Below are 16,025 nucleotides of genomic sequence, written 5' to 3' on the forward strand. Positions count from 1 at the left end.
AAGCTGCAGTATTTCATTGTTTTATTAAAATCAACCTCATTTTGCCAAGCTGATTCCACAGCTTTGGGTTACTCAGTGCAGATGACCTGTTGGCCATGGCAGCAAAAAGAGAGAACACGGTTAAAAAATAAGCTAGTTTTGACTCCATGTCATCTCAATCCTTGTCCTTATTAGCATGACTCTGAGGGGAATGTTGATTAAGGCAATCCAGAACAGCTGAAGACATGTGTGTGGTACACTCCTAGACCCTTTTGCATGCTTAAACCATCAGCTCATTTTACAGAGCACACCAAGCAGTTGGGTAGTTGCAAGGTTTTTTAATTTGGCTTTACTGGACTGAAGCAAGCAACAACGTACCATTTTCCATTAAGGAAAGGGGATTGAGAAATTTAAGGTGAAGTATTACTTCAAAGACAGAAGACGTCTTCAAAACAGGTAACTCCCATTTCAATGACATCCACAACCAAACCCAAGGCCATCCAGGCAAAGACATGTTCTCAAAACAGCTTTGGAAAAAAATACATCCTAGAGTGCACAGTGGCTGAGTGAGTGTTATTTCACCCTGAGTAAAATTAGTCAATGCTTTTGTTGTTATTGATGTGTCTGAACTTACTCTAGCATGATCGGTTCTCTTTATGACCCTTAAACATTTAAAAACATAGAAAGAGGAGAGGGATTCTGTAAGGTTTAAGTCAGCTGAGAGTAGCTGATTGGTCTTGGATTGTCTTGCTACTGCTGAGGAACTCAGGAGAAGATATAGATATGTTCCCTCATAAGCTGGCTACGGGCTGTAATTCTAAAAGAACAAAGACTTTACATCCCATTTGCAGGAATGAAGCTAACACTTGTCAATCTGCAGTTGGAAAAAGGTGTGGATGGATGCTTTGATTCTGTACACAAAAGGTGCGTGTGATCATTCTTCTTGCATTCAATGGACCTTCTGTAACTCCTCCACATCTTTTGATGAGTTGTGCTATCCAAAACAAAAAGGATCCAGTATCCTAACTGTAGGTCTTTCCAGTGTGGAGTAGAGCAGCAGGATTGCTTCATGAGCTTTACATGTAATGTCCTTGTGTATTGCCCCACTGTATCACCTCTTTTTCACCATTGCATGGCATGGTTGAACCACATGCAACATGTAATTTGCAAAGCTGCTGTGCAGGAAGCTGGTTGCTAACTTGTGTTTGTAGTCTGGATAATCCCTGCCTAAATCAAGAACCTTGCAATTGCCCCATGGATTGAACATTTTTTTTTTTTTTTCCCCCAGACTACTTCTGACTAATCAGTTTTCCTCTGAAACCTCAGAACTCATAAAAGGGTCATTATTCCTAAACTGACTGTCACCTTGAAGACTTGAAGCTGAGCAACGCAAGAAATTCTCTCCTCTCACAGCAACCGATCCTCTTCCTTCTCCATTTTTCTGGATCTGTGTTTTCTTTCTTCCCTGTGGGAGACTGTGATTGATTCCAGAATGTTACTAAGTCCTCAGTTTAATCACTGTAATCTAGAACAGAGCTGTAACCTTCACAACCTGAAAATGGCCACAGCCTTGGATGCTGTAATAATGAAAGGATATTCCCTTAGGCCAGCAAATGATTAATGTATGTGAACTAAACTAAATGTCAGAAAGGGCAAGTACTAAGACCCCTTACCGAATCAAATATTGCACTGTTATCTTGATGCTTTGTACAGAACCACCCCCCAACACCTTTTTATTGGGATTACCTTCAGCACTCCAATTACAGCTGGTGGGTAGCTCAAACCGACCATATTTGAAGTCCGTCTGTACATCCTACCAAGATAAAATAGATAAAGCAACCCATAAATAGAATTAAACAAAACAAAACAAACAAAAACCATACAACAACAGACCATTACAGGAGAATTTACTTAGCCCAGGAAACCCAAACTGCAATTTGATTATTCTTCTTCCTTCTTGTTCCTTGCTTCTACAATATTCTCTATGCCATTCTTACTGTGTATCCTAACATGGGACTATACACTCCCCAGTATCTCATAGCTTAGTTACGTGACAGGACATCACAGAGAATCTGCCAATATCAGGTCTTCATCAGAGGGAAAGGCTACACTCAAATAAACAAGATGCTCCCCATCTTCTACTGCAGATGACCATACTGCTTTCAGTTCCCTTAGTCCTTGCTGGTCCACATGCAAGCTAATTCTGAATGTACTTCAGAAATCATTTGTTGTCTGCAATGAATCAACTCCAGTTTGGTACAGCTGTCACTTCCGTCTGCATTTTTTTAAGATTGGCATAAAATCTTTTGGGTGTTCGCTGTGTGTGTGTGTTTGAGGGAGAGAGAGAGAAAGAATAAGGAAATAATCAACATCTGCAACCGTACTAAACAAAACATTGAAGTATGTACCAGATTTTAAATTTGTTTTCAGGCCACACTCTGTTTAACAGACTTGCTGAATGCAGAAGCACTGTCATGGTTAAATGCCTTTCTGCAGATCACCCTTTTTTGCACTTAAGCAACATAGGACTAAAACGAGATGATGGAAAGCTCTTTTCTTCCATCTGAAATGACCCTGCATGAAGTCTTCCTTCACTTCCCTTTTTCTTCATCATGTTCTGCACTCAGATCTGAAAAAAGTCAGCCCCCTTTGGAGAATTAAATTCACCCATTCTCCAAATTCCAGAATTTGTTATCCCCTCCTTCCTCCAGTCAGGAGCCCCACAGCCTTTTCTTAAGTGACAATTCAGGCATAGTCCCTTTCCCTTAGCTCAGGAGAGCCACAGCCCTCCTCTGGTGCTATATCATATCTGAACTCTTCCTCCTCTGGGCCACAGTGATTCATATCAGCTGGAAATCAGCCTCCTGCAGCCAGCTCTCTGCACTTCATTTACTTTCTTGTTGGGTAAGCCCCCCACTGAGAGTGAGGGTTAATTCACAAATAGCCTGTCAAACCTAGAAGAAACCTGTTCCAAGGAGAAATGACAGGTTTAGTCTTATCCCAATTTTCTGCCACTCTTAACACATGTACAGTAACTTTGGTACACAGATAAAAAAATTGGCTATAGACATGCTGGAGGAGGCTTCTGTGTGTGTGTGCGACTTGTGGTCCACTGTCTGATATGCCCCACCTGCACAGAGGGCTGTTAGGCCGTCACTGCGATTCTGATGAACAGTGAAAGGAGCTCTGTTCTTCCATTCCTGACTCGACTTTTGCTGTAGAGACCTGGGACCTGCTGTCTTTCATGCTGTCTAAAGTCTGCTGACAGTTTCACATGCAGCAGCCCTCCTTCTAGCTTGAAGGAGGAATGTCAGCAAAGAGTGGTTACTCGAAAAGGTGAGACTGGAAGTGAGTCCAAATTGAAATGACTAAATGTTTTAAAGAGTTCAGAAAGTAAAATCAGTTTTAGCAGTAGGTTCTGATGGAAGACACAACAGAGAAGACTGAGAGGACTCAATGGGTTTTCTAAAATCCTCCCTGAGCTCCAAAGTCTTTATATCAGACTTGGTCTATAGTTCATTTCAGTAATACTATAATACAGGATTTTCTTCTGTTTCTTGGCAGTTCTTCATAAGAAATACTAGACCATGGAGGTAAACAGAGACAAGGAAGGGCTTGATCTGGTCTGACCGAATTTTAGAAGCTGTTAGTCGTGACCTAGGGCTATGCAGAGGTGCATATTCTCCGTCAAAATTATTCCAACTGTGCTATTACATTTGTATTATGCTAAGAACAGATTAATATCTGCTGTTTCAGGTTGCAATCTATTACTTCATCCTAGGTTTCGAGGTGCTACCCAGATCTGTGTAGAAATATCATCTGAAGCATATTAAAGTATTCTTAATTCAGTAGAGTCACGTCCTAGTTTGCCAAGGTCTTCTGGCCTAAGGTACTCTCCTCCATCACCTGTCATTGTGTCATCCCATATTAAAGGTGCAATCTGCAGTACCTGGGCAGCTACTAGAACAAAGTAATTACACGCTCCTTTACCTTTCCACAAATATTCCAGCTTGTACTGCATGGACAATACTCCTGAACCGGGGTTTTTCCTCCGTCCTTTTAAGCATCATCCCCATTTGCCGTGTGAAGGTAGAAGCCAACCAGTCCCGAACCTCCGAGGGCACAGAGTCAGACTGGATGTCACTGAGCTCATCTTCTGTGTCCAGTAAACGCCTAGAAAGGGGAGGGAAAAGATGGGTAAACAGACTCCCTTGGAGAGCACTGCAACATTATTAACAAAAAAGAAACTCGCATATATTCTAATTAAAGCAGTTTTTAAAAGTCTTTGGTTCATCAGCCCTAAAGGAACACAACTGTACAGGTCTTCAACAGATTGTTTATTCTTTTGTATAGTTAAATGTCAGATTGTGAAACTCACTACTAGGCCAGCAAATAAGAAGTATCAGCCTTCTGAAGCACAACTACATAATCATCCATTCTCATCTTCAGCTTGTCAATATTCTTGACCTTTCTGCCCTTCAGAGCTCATTTATGGCCACATCTAACTTCCAGTTAGTATCATACAGTCCTCTCCTTTCCCATTCTGGTCATCTGAGCTGACTCTACAAGTGCATTGAGCACTGGAGCGGGGAACTCCTCTGCAATATCTTACCAGTCTACAACTATCATGACTATCATGAGTAAAATTTTTTTTAATTTCAAAGGTTTGATATAAGTGAAAAGTTTTAACGTTATTCAAAAGGAATAGCAGAGTAGGAATTTAGAAACTTTCAGAAAAAATGGGACACAATTATGAAAACATTTCTCCAACAGAATATATATTAAATTTATGATTTTTTTTAATCTCCTCCTCTGCCCCAGGAAATTTAAAGAAGCTTTTAGACCAATGATTGAAGGTCTGCTCTACACAGAATACAATATTTTAATGATTAAAAACATATTGTCTGTGTGTAATAAATCTTGGCTAAAGCAACTCTCCCAACTGATGTGTAAATTACAATTTTGTGTCACTGGTATTAGATACAAGAAGAGTGCTGATGTCTGTAGTTAACTCACCTAGTTTCATCAATATATACTGACTCAAGAACAGTCGCAGCATATTCCAAATTCTTCTTTAGGTCTACAACTGAAGCTTCTCCTCTCTCTAACTGCTTTACCAAAGACCGCAATCTAGAGAAATGGAAAACAGGAATCGCATTAGTACAAAGAGAAATAGGTTTGAGAGTGAGCATCAGTTCAAAACTGGATGCAGCATGAGACCCAGCATACATGATTGGCAGGTGAAAACTTTTGGAAGTCTATGAGGTTCTTTAAGGCATATACAAGAAATCAACAAAAATCACTTTTCAAAGATCAGTCACAATGATGTCAGGCAGACAGCACATTATATTTAGGCTGAACTAAGTCAGCAAGTTATGACTGTCCCCTACTCATACTGAAATAAGTTAAAATAGAAATCACTTGGAATTTAACACAGGAGCTAAGAGATAGCAATTTCATTCCAGCCATAAGAAAGGAAGGAACTTCTTGAGCAGTATCTGTTCACAAATATCAGCCATCTATGATGATTGGTGTACATATATCCAAATTGTATCAGACTATACTTAGAAATACTATTGCAGAAATATTATACAAGGTTAGAAAATGCTATGATTTTCATTAGAACAAGAAGAGGCCACCATTAGACTATCCCATCTGTACTAAATAGAACTCAAGGAAGTTTTTTTATCAGGTTATTGTTATGATGAGGGGGAACAGACTTTCTGAAAACAAAAATTTATGCAGAAAAAGTATTCTGTTTCAAAGAGAAGTAACATATTTGTGCAATATTCTTTTGTCTTTTCCTCTCCTTCACTCTACTTTCTGTGGCAAATTATAAAAACAAAAAAGGAAAGAAAGGGGAGAAGAAAATGTAAAAGTAAAGAGTAAAATCTAATTATTTTAAATAATGCAAGAATATACAAGCTTACAATTAGAAGAAAATTATCATTCCTTTAAAGGGACAATGGGATAAAGATTTGACATGTTAAAAGATTTTTGTGAATGTCTTCATTCTTGTTAAAAAGCAGTTAAATAAACATTCAAATATACATTTAACAGTGTAACAGAAACCACAAGTTGCTAATTTGTCCTGTTCAAGATGCAAAAATGTAGAGGAGTAGTCATGTCATCTAAAATATGTCTTCTACTTAGGAGACTACTCTTCCTCAGTTTTTTTTATAGTCCATGAAGAAAAATAAGCTTTTCCACAAGGTAATTCAGAGATAGAGCCTAATATAGGTGCCTGCTCTCACTTTATTAACTGTAGTGGGAGCCCAACCTCCTGCAGTAGACATGTGCATAAAATCCTTAAAATGAAGTGAGTATCTGTACTGCCTTGCTATCACAATGCCCCTGTGGCATCAGTACTTTCAGGAAAAATCAAGTCTCCATGGGGCTGTATTTCACGGCAGAGCTGAGGAGCAGTCAGTCTGCTCATGTGCACTGCACCGACATCTCTTTCCACCTGGGTTTCCTTCCCCCGCCTTCCCCCACATAAACAGTGAGGCTGTGGAGAACAAAAATCATAAAAATTATCGATTGTTCCTCTGGCTAGGTCACATAAAGGCCACTCCTACTGACAGTGGTACTGCTGACACACAGCTACATATTTAGCTTTACAAAGAATCTTGAGCAAGAAGTGGACCCTCCATCTCCCGGAGGATTAACTTATCTGCTTGTCGGTGGTTGAAAAACAAAAGTATTGTTCAATACTTCATTCCTGATGTGAGAATGAAGATGGGAAGGTCAGTGATGTACAAATACACTGAACACAACTCTTCTCATCTCTGTAAGCCAGGTGGAGAACATTCAACTATGCCAGTATGTTTCCCTCCAATTCTGGAACCCAGCTTGGGGAATCCATGGAGCATCCTCAGCCCCACGGAAGAAGAAACATGGCTCAGTGCTCTCATACACCTCTTCTGTGTAACTGCACCACCAAGTGTGAGCAGCAACACATTGTGCTTGATGAGCAGAGTGGGGAGGAAAAGAAAAAAAGCAAAACAACTTTCATGTCCAAACACTAAGCATTGGTTCATATGCCTCCTACTTCCTTCATCCTGTGTGTGGGGAGTCCAGAGATGTGACCCCTTAATCAGTTACCAGAAACATTGTTTGTACACAAGCCACAGGAGTCAATATTGCAGGAGGAACATTATCTTTGGCTCCTCCTGACTTTTATTTCATTGATTTAAGTACCTGGCAGCTCTATGCCACAAGTCATTCAAAATTCATGTTCAATAATAGCACAGTGAGTAACGGTTGCTTCATGGCACCAACATTCATCATCGAAGAAGATTATGCAGAGTACTGCGTGCATCAATCATTTGAAAAAACAGAAGTACAGTTGTTATAATAAAACCTTGTCACACAATCAGCCACTCTCATGTGAAAAAAAATTACACTGTCTTTTGTCTTACCATACGTTATCTATAACTATTTCTGATTCATTGAGTCACAGCAGCTGCTGCTAGTTACCTTTACTAAGTAAGAGCCCGGTGATAAGTTTGTCTTTAATGCATTCCATGTATCTCTATTTTTTTGAAATAGTCCTAAACGCAATCATAAAGTTAAGGCCAGGCTGTCCCACTGAAGGGCATTCAGGCAAATTTATTAGCTGAATAATTCTGTTTCAAGGTGGCTGAAAAAATTCTGGATTTCAATCAAATTCACCAAACCATTTTGACTGAAATAAAAACATTACCACAAACTTTTAACATGTTTTCTTTTTCAGAGCTTATATTAAAGCAGCAGAAGCAGAGGGCAAGAAGCTGACCTCCTATCTTTACCCCATAGGTTAGTCATTGCAGCAAGTAGGGTTCAGTGACATGTACTGTTTCACAGGAAAATGCTGGGTCTGTCAGGATAATATAATTATTGTAATCAATTTAAGGAACTCAGTTCATCCTTTACTTCGCTTTTATTGTAACTGTCTGTTTTGTATGAACAAAACACTTTTTTCAACCAAAGCATGTTTTGTTCTGTTCTGTTCTAAAAAGTTCATTATAGACTGATCAAAACCTAAATTTTCATTGTTTCTTTTTTTGTCTCATTTTCAAGTTCAGAACTAAAAATTTGCAGAGATCTACCAGACCTAGATCCGCTGAAGCCCATGGAGCTAGTTGTAGGAGAAGCCGCCAATTCCTGTGCATAAGGAGATCCCAGGCCAGAAGGGAGGTGTTAGCCATTTCTAATACTAAGCTGTCTTAAGACCATGGCACATGCCACAAGTGAGCCAGGCTGTAGGTCAGCCAAAAATGTCTCAGATTACAGTCATCAGCACAGCAGTTACAAAGAACTGGTTAATCACACAATATTAGCTCTAAATCTGGTTGTTTAATTATATTAAGATACCATTAATGCCTTTCTTAATGAGATATCCAAGGGAAGCTATTCCTCCAGTCTGCAAATTCTCTGTGAACATGTGCCAAATATCATGGAAAAAGTCTGAGAGCCTCTGTTCTACTCACAGTTATTTCACATTTTAGTCCTTAGAATAATCCCTTAACTGCCCAAAGGGAGAGCCTAGTCCTGAGCAGTGCTATGCATTTCAACTTCCTTGGACCCCGCAGGGAGCTCAAGTAGATGTAAAATCTTGGAAAAGGGCCAACTCCAGAATACAGCCTCCTACACTGCCCTTCCAAGGAAAATATCTGTATGCATCCACCATAAAAACCCCTGAGAATATCTGCAAACAATCCCACTGAATTCATCAGAGCAACACCTTTGTGTACAGAAGGCGGGCTGGGCCCTCAGTGAAGGTGAGAGGTTACCCAAAGCGTACCCTGCTCCGCAGCCCCGCGCCTGCTCTTCACTGTTTCCCTAAAGTACTAGCTATCCTAAGACTGAGGGAGATAGAAAGCGAATGACTAGAAACTGGGCAGCTGAATTCAGTCCATGAAAGTTACACAGCTCAAAGACCCAAAGCCACTCTAGATCCAAACTGAATAACAGGAAAAAGTGAAGCTGTTTTCAGCGTGTTCTTGAAATGTAAAATTTCTGAGTAACCGCTCCAAGCATTCTCCTCCCTGTTATAAATAAAACAGTATCTGTGTACAAATATTTATCTCCTTAGCTAGAGGGCTTGCTTTTATGCTGCTGATTTTTTTAAAAAAATAGCATTACATATCACTGCAGAGAAGATTAACACCACCACAGTCTGGATACCAGTCAGCTTCAATTAACGTGCAAAGCACAGATACTGTCTGAATACCTGAGGCAAGTTCCTTCAACCTGTGTAAAGTCTGCAAAGCTGCATGGCTATAGTCTCCGCATTAATTTTCAAAGCTTTATGACTGTGATTCACCACATATTTTCAACAGTACAACTCAATCTTTTCCTCCAAGAATCATTCTCATACCATTGGGCCAGGTGAGGAAAAAAATACTTTGTACATTACAAATTTTTTAAAAAATAGTATTTCTAACATCATTACAGATTACCAAGGATGGAATATTTATCCCTGTTTTATTCTTGATATTAACTGCTAAACAGTTTGATATTGACAGCTGAACCTGATTAATATGTTGCTTCAACCATGATAGCAAACTACCTAACAGGTGAGGTTCGTAGAAAGCAGAGATATTTTTTATTATAGCCAGGAAAAGAGGGCTACCTATTGAACACAGCACCACTACAGCTGGTTAAGTACTCTCTTGAGACAATGTTCTTTCATCAACCGTCACTAATTCTTTGAGATCAAAAACTATTCACAAGCCTCTGCTAAGTCTGATACAAGTTTCATCAGGAAAGTCTGTGGTGGAATTTCTTATCAAAACTGAGCCCTGCCCACGCAGTGAAGGCACTCACCAGAGAGGGGAACCCTGGGCTGAAGTGACTGTCACTTGGTCCCTTTTAACGCACACTGAAACTGGAGACCCCAGAGCTCAGGTGATAGACAGAGGGAATCATCTTTGATAGGTCAGTCCTAGAGAACAGCTCGGTGGGAGAAAGGACTTGTACCTTAGACCAGAAAATCCTCATGAGCGGATTATATGCTGGGGTTGGGAGTTCAAAAGTTTGCTACAGATATGGATAGAAAGAAATTATTCAGTTTTCTGTCTCTCATCTGAGGAGGAGGAAGATATGGTCCACACCACACCAGAAAAGGCTTTTCATTTATTTTTCTGCAAAATATGGAAATGTTCTGGAAAACTTTAAGATACTTGAGAAACATTAGAACTTCTCCCACCCTCGCTAATAGTGACACAGTTAGCTAAAATGAGTGACTGGCTTCCTGCTGCAATACCCCCCAAAAGATGTGTCATTCTTACTTCCTTTCAAAGATGTACACAGTTCATACACACAGATAGAAAAAATCTTTTCATAACGCTAAATCATTCCACAGCAACGGCTATACGTGAGAATGTCCCTTCTCAACTCTTCTGTGAGAGTTTTACTGATGTACCAGGCTTTACCGATGTACCAAAAACATTTGGTACAAGAAAGTTTTGTAGAGAGAACTGAATTTTACGGATGCCTGACGAAGACAGGCTGTGAAAGATGACTTGTAACTCCCCAAAATAGGGCCTGAGAGAAATAGGCCTATGAGAAACAAGGACTGAGAAAAGCAGCCTGAGAAAGAGATAAAGGAGGGGGGGAGCAGAGGCCCTCCGAGCCAAGGACTGTCTCAAACACTCGCAAGTACAAAACTACAGTCACAGGGTGGATAGTGTGGAGTTTGGAGCTGATAAGGCTGCCTGGACAGCACAGGAGGCAGCAGGAGGGGGGAGCTCTGTGTGGGCAGGATGGTTCTGCTCTGGTGCATCTTGTGAAGTTTCAAGGGCCATCTGTCCGGTGAATGACATTTCCTCCATTATCCACAAAATGCATATTGGAGTTGACACCTGCCTACGCTAATGAAGATGAACAAGATCATGCTAGTTAAGTCACCCCACGAAGCACCTCACTCCTCCCCATCCATGGGATACGTAGGTACGTGGGTCAGCCTAGGGGACGGACCCAAGGAAAGTGGGTATAAATTGAGGGGGAGCAAGGAGTGAAATACAGAAAGAAAAAGGAAGATGTGAAGAAGACAAATGTATCCCTGACGAACTCAGACAGGACCAACACAGGAACCCAGACCAGTGATCTCTATTTCTCTATTCTCCCTCTCATTCTCTCTTCATTTCTTTTTCCCCTTTTCCCTTACTACCATTAAGTAACACAAGGCATACTATATTTCTTGCCATAATTTGGTATAAACTTAGCCAATTATTGTGTATCCAATTAGTACATTGTGGGACATTCATAAACATCTGTGCATGGACTTTGAGACTTGTCTCAGCGTTGTCTACTCCGTTGGGGATTTACTTGTCTCCCTCATCTGAGCAGGACATGACACAGGCGTATGTAGCAACAAAATATCAGGTTTGATAACCTGAATGCTGGTTTTATATCCCAGGAGAGAATCTGTCCTTTCTATTCCTCATGTTTCCAAAGCTTTATAATCTACTTCTAGAATTTAAGTTGGTTTCCTTAAGCAGACAATATCCCATTGCATTCAGTGTAATTCTGACGCTGCACTCCATGAACAAACAGTTTGGGGGTTTCCTGTAAACATAAAGGATCCTGTAACACATTCTGTAAGAAATCAGGTTTGCTCTCATGGCCCCTCCCTATTCTTGTGAAGTAACTTTGTGCTCTTCAGTCATTTCCTTCAGTCTCAAATGTCACTAATTTTCAGTGGAAGTGGGCATACTTGTAAAAGATGTTGCAGTTGCATATTGGGTAAGACTGTAAGCTGCTACATCCATATAAGAAACCATTTCTAATAATCTTGCTATGATTAATGCTTAGATACACAAAATTTTCTCCCAACTGTTGTCAGCATTGACTTCAGTATGGGACACTCTATTCACAGTCCTGTTCATCACAGAGGTTCACGAACAAGCACTCGCACACAATAAGATTGATCTCAGTTACAATAAGGTCCTTCATAAGTTTTCTGCAGATGAATGTCATTACAGTTAGACACCAGGGAGGAACACTTTCAGCTTCAGCAAATCCTCATCACTCTGGCTCTGGGGGCATGAATAAGAATCTGTGTTTATGTGGCTTTTATTAATCAAATTACCCTTATGTAATGAAAATCCAAGAGATTGATTTCAAAGACAACTAATTTGTGATAACATTCTTTTGATAGCAAACGCAAATTGCTTTTTTAAAAAAAAATAAATAAAATCAAGCTTTAGAAATTAACGAACTAATAATCAGAAGTAGACCTAATTGCATAAATGCCAGCTTCAGTTACACACAGAAGAAGACCAAGGGTCGCTCCTACAGTCTGGAAAGACAAACATCTGCTGAACTGAAAGACAAAACCCTGCCTTCTGATCTACAGTACATTCCTTACCCTTCTCTGGAAAAACACCATAATTACTGGTAGGAAATTCACGACTAAGTCTGAGAAACAAACTGTGCAGTGAACTATATTTCTATTCAAGAACTGCTACACAGAAATAGGTGTGCATCTGCCATCTCACTGTAACATACAACTCAACAAACCTGATATTCTGGGGACATACCAGAGTTAGAGAGCATGTGCAGACCAGCTAAGCAGCGAGCACATAGAAGATCTGTTAGATGCCCCGTGACAGCATCAGTCTGCCTGCTAGGGTGTAAAGAAACTGCAAAGCAAATGCACAGGGTATTTAACACCGCCCAACAGTATCCAGAGCATACTGCATGTAGCTCTGCAGCATAATGCGCATGTGCAGTAGTCTCAGTCAGCCAGGTGGACAGATGCCTCCACAGTTTGCATAGCAGACCCTTTGATGCTCTATTCAAATACTGGGTTGGTGGGAGGGGTACAGCACACACAGGAAGTAATCCAGGAGCTCACCATGTCTTTTCGTAACAGTCAGCAGGTATGATTCATTCCACAGTCTGCCACATCTTAATCTAAGGCTCTGCATATCTAGCGTGTGTGAACCACTGAGGAAAAGACACAACCTAGAAAGCCAGCTCCAGCAGTTATCCTCAAAACACAACTGAAAATAGAGTAACTGGTAGCCTGTGACCCAATGGATTTGTATTAGGCTGGGTAGTTATCTTCTATCACTGCTTTTGTATAGAAAAATGCAAGTGACAACATCCAGAGGAAGAAAAAAAACGTGTTTGCAAGGAGTAATCACTGAAACACAGAGCCTTGCTACACTGGCATTTTTCATCAGAAGAAATTACAAGCAATTTCCCAAGTAATTGTTTTGCCTTCCTCGTGTTTCCTGAAATATCCTTCTTCCTCTGAATTAAAAATAAAAAAATAAAAGAATTGAACTAGTCAATTAATTTTGTAATATTTAGAAGCATGAAAATGCAACAGTGATAAGTTCAGTGGCCTTGGCAGAATGGTGAACAGCTTGTTTCAACTGACCTTAAGTCAAATATACTTTTGACCACATCAGCCAACTATAAGTGAAATCAAATATAGTTTATATTTTCACTTCACAGTCATAAATTCCTCCATGTCTATTACAGGAAGAGAAGTCCTGTGCCCAAAACATTAGCAAACTTTGGCTTACTGAAGGATTTTTAATTAAACAACAGCCTAAGAAATTCCTCAGCACCAAGTCCTTTGAATTACTCTTGTCTGCATCTCCTGCTACTGAAAACTTCTGAAGGGTGTACTCTCCTCTCATGTACAAACACCTTCCCCATTCTCGGGTGTGGAACTCTGGGAGCTGAGTCAGAAAACAGAAGCAGTAAAAAGCCTTAATGTGGCTAAAAATTTGATGCCAGACTCTTTGGTGATGAGGTCATTAGAAGTCTTGGTCACAGGTCTTTTTTCATTTAAGTCAACTACCTCACCTAGCACTAACCTTTTATAGAAATCAGGCACACAGATGCTCATGAAAGTCACTGGAAATGGATAGCCAGGATGAACCACCTTCAAAAGCTGCCTGTCATGTATCTCCTCAGGAAAGGGTGCACTGCCTTTTTGATGTGCCTTCCTTCCCCCACTAATGACAGAAATGAGCTAAAAGATGCGTTTAGGCAGTCACGGTGGTTTCAGCTCAGATGAGGTGAGATGACTCTTTCCACTGAATAAATTGAGAGCTGAACAAGGGTAAATTTCAGATGTGGGAGAGAAAGAGAGTTCTGTTTTCACAACTAGCCATCTTCTAACTGGTGTTTCCCAAAGTAAACTTGCCTTTTGGCAGACTACTTCTTCTTGGGACACTAGCATGAATTAGTTTTTGGGGGAAAGCACAGGATCACTGAATTTGTTGAAAATGAGATCCAAAGACAGCAAATTTATCTTCCAGAATTAAGCCTTTCTAAATTACTGGTGCCTTTTATAAAAAAACTACCCCAGTTATAACGTCAGCCACAAATCTAACAATTTGTAATTCGCATCTTTAAAAATAGGTACCTGAAATGAACCGTCTAAATTTGCATTTGAGGCAACTAACACATACTATCAGTTTAGTGTTGATGCATACAATGATGCATTCCCCTTTGTTTTATACAGGCAGAGTATTTTTTCTTTGAAACCACAATTATCACATTTCTGGGCCCCTGAACAAGGTCATTCTTCCAAATGATGTTAGCAGATTGCTTTGTGCGGATCTGAATGTCAGAGCCACACGCTTGCTCTTTACTTAATGCTCACTGCAGAGATCAGGGAGAAGTTCAACAGATAATTTCAAAATATTTCATTGTAACCTTAGTTATCCCCCATCTGTTACCATTAAAATATCCATGGGCAGAAAGTTTGCAATTATCTCATTTTTTCCAGTTCCTAAAATCAATTGCATTCCAGAACAGCTTTTATGAAGCCACAGGGCAGTTAAGCAAGTGCAGATCAGAGTCCACATGCAGTGTGAAGTTCAGGCAGGAATATGTCCCTGCCTGGTCTTCAGCAAAGGCAGGAGGAGTGGTTCCCAGGCTGTTTCCTTTCAGACCACCTTCAGCCATCATCACTTCCCGAGACCAAGACAAAGACTACATCTCCCTTATATCCCATTAGCTGTGGCAAGAGACAGGCACAGAGCAATGGCAAATTCCCATCTGACCTCAACGCTCTTTGCTGGGTTTGAGTTTGGCAAACTTCTGCTTACTCTGACGGACCCCTAAGCTTCTCTAGATCCCTAAGGCAGCTGCATGCTCTTGAAGTGATCATCACTGACCCCACTAGAGACAGTCCAGCTGATATTAGCCAAAGATTTTGTGCGATGTATACATACATCTGGATCTATAAAGCATTTTCTCATGAATGATACATTTTACACTACTGCTAACTTTAATTTTTCCTGTGATCAGAGGTAATATCACTGATAAAACATTTCAGATTTTCTTTTGTTCTAAATTGGCATAAATGGTAAATACTCAGATTTCTGGTTAAAAACTTCAACCATTTCCTTTATATTTAAAGGCTTATACCCTTCCTTGGTAGATTTTGGATACCCAGGCACAGAGGTTTTTAGACACATTTAAGATGTGGATTGTCACTTTTCTGACTCTGATTTCCATTCAGGACAACATACTTACCAGGAATAGTACAGAGCTAATTGATTGACATTATTTACACAGCTGATTCACTGGTCTAAACATAAAAAAAATTACCTGAGTCAGTACTAAAATTTTACTTCTCACCAAATTAAAGCTCCGCTATGCACTTTTTGTAGCCTGAAGAAATCACTCTAAAACTTCTTGAGTTCTCCACACTTCTCTGGTAATACTAGCATGTGCATTTGTTAGCTCAGATACTTAATATGTCTTTCCTCAATATACAATTTACCCAAGCTGTGTTCTCCTAAAGCCCATAAAGTTTGCACTAAACAGCAAAATTTATTTCCCTCTTGGCGGCTGCAAGTTGGCCAGTCTATACTTCTACAAAACAAGCTCATTCTTGCTGCCCTTAATTATCTTTATTTTGAGGGAAGCATTCCCAAAGTCAGTAGTAAATATTCCCTTGTCTTTTGCTAAAGGCTGGAAAACCAAGGCCATTGCCAACTTTTAGCTGCACATGATGGTGTTGAGCTACATATTTGCCATGCCAGGAATTTTTAACAACCTGGGCACCATCAGGAGAACCATAGTCT

The 16,025-nt window shown here is 40.1% G+C and overlaps 1 protein-coding gene across 7 annotated transcripts in view; it reads right to left on the bottom strand.

Annotated features, from left to right (window-relative positions):
- PDE1C (phosphodiesterase 1C) overlaps positions 1–16,025 on the bottom strand; it is a 320,244-nt gene that overhangs the window by 85,001 nt on the left and 219,218 nt on the right. For all 7 annotated transcript variants that reach the window (XM_074844025.1, XM_074843972.1, XM_074843989.1 and 4 more), the window contains 3 exons: positions 4,996–5,109; positions 3,970–4,152; positions 1,726–1,792 (listed from right to left, as the gene is read on the bottom strand). In XM_074844025.1, coding sequence (XP_074700126.1) covers positions 1,726–1,792; positions 3,970–4,152; positions 4,996–5,109 — 364 coding nt within the window. The remainder of the gene's footprint in view (positions 1–1,725; positions 1,793–3,969; positions 4,153–4,995; positions 5,110–16,025) is intronic.

The sequence above is a fragment of the Strix aluco genome, chromosome 1 (genome assembly GCF_031877795.1).
Source record: "Strix aluco isolate bStrAlu1 chromosome 1, bStrAlu1.hap1, whole genome shotgun sequence".
In the NCBI taxonomy this organism is placed as follows: Eukaryota; Metazoa; Chordata; class Aves; order Strigiformes; family Strigidae; genus Strix; species Strix aluco.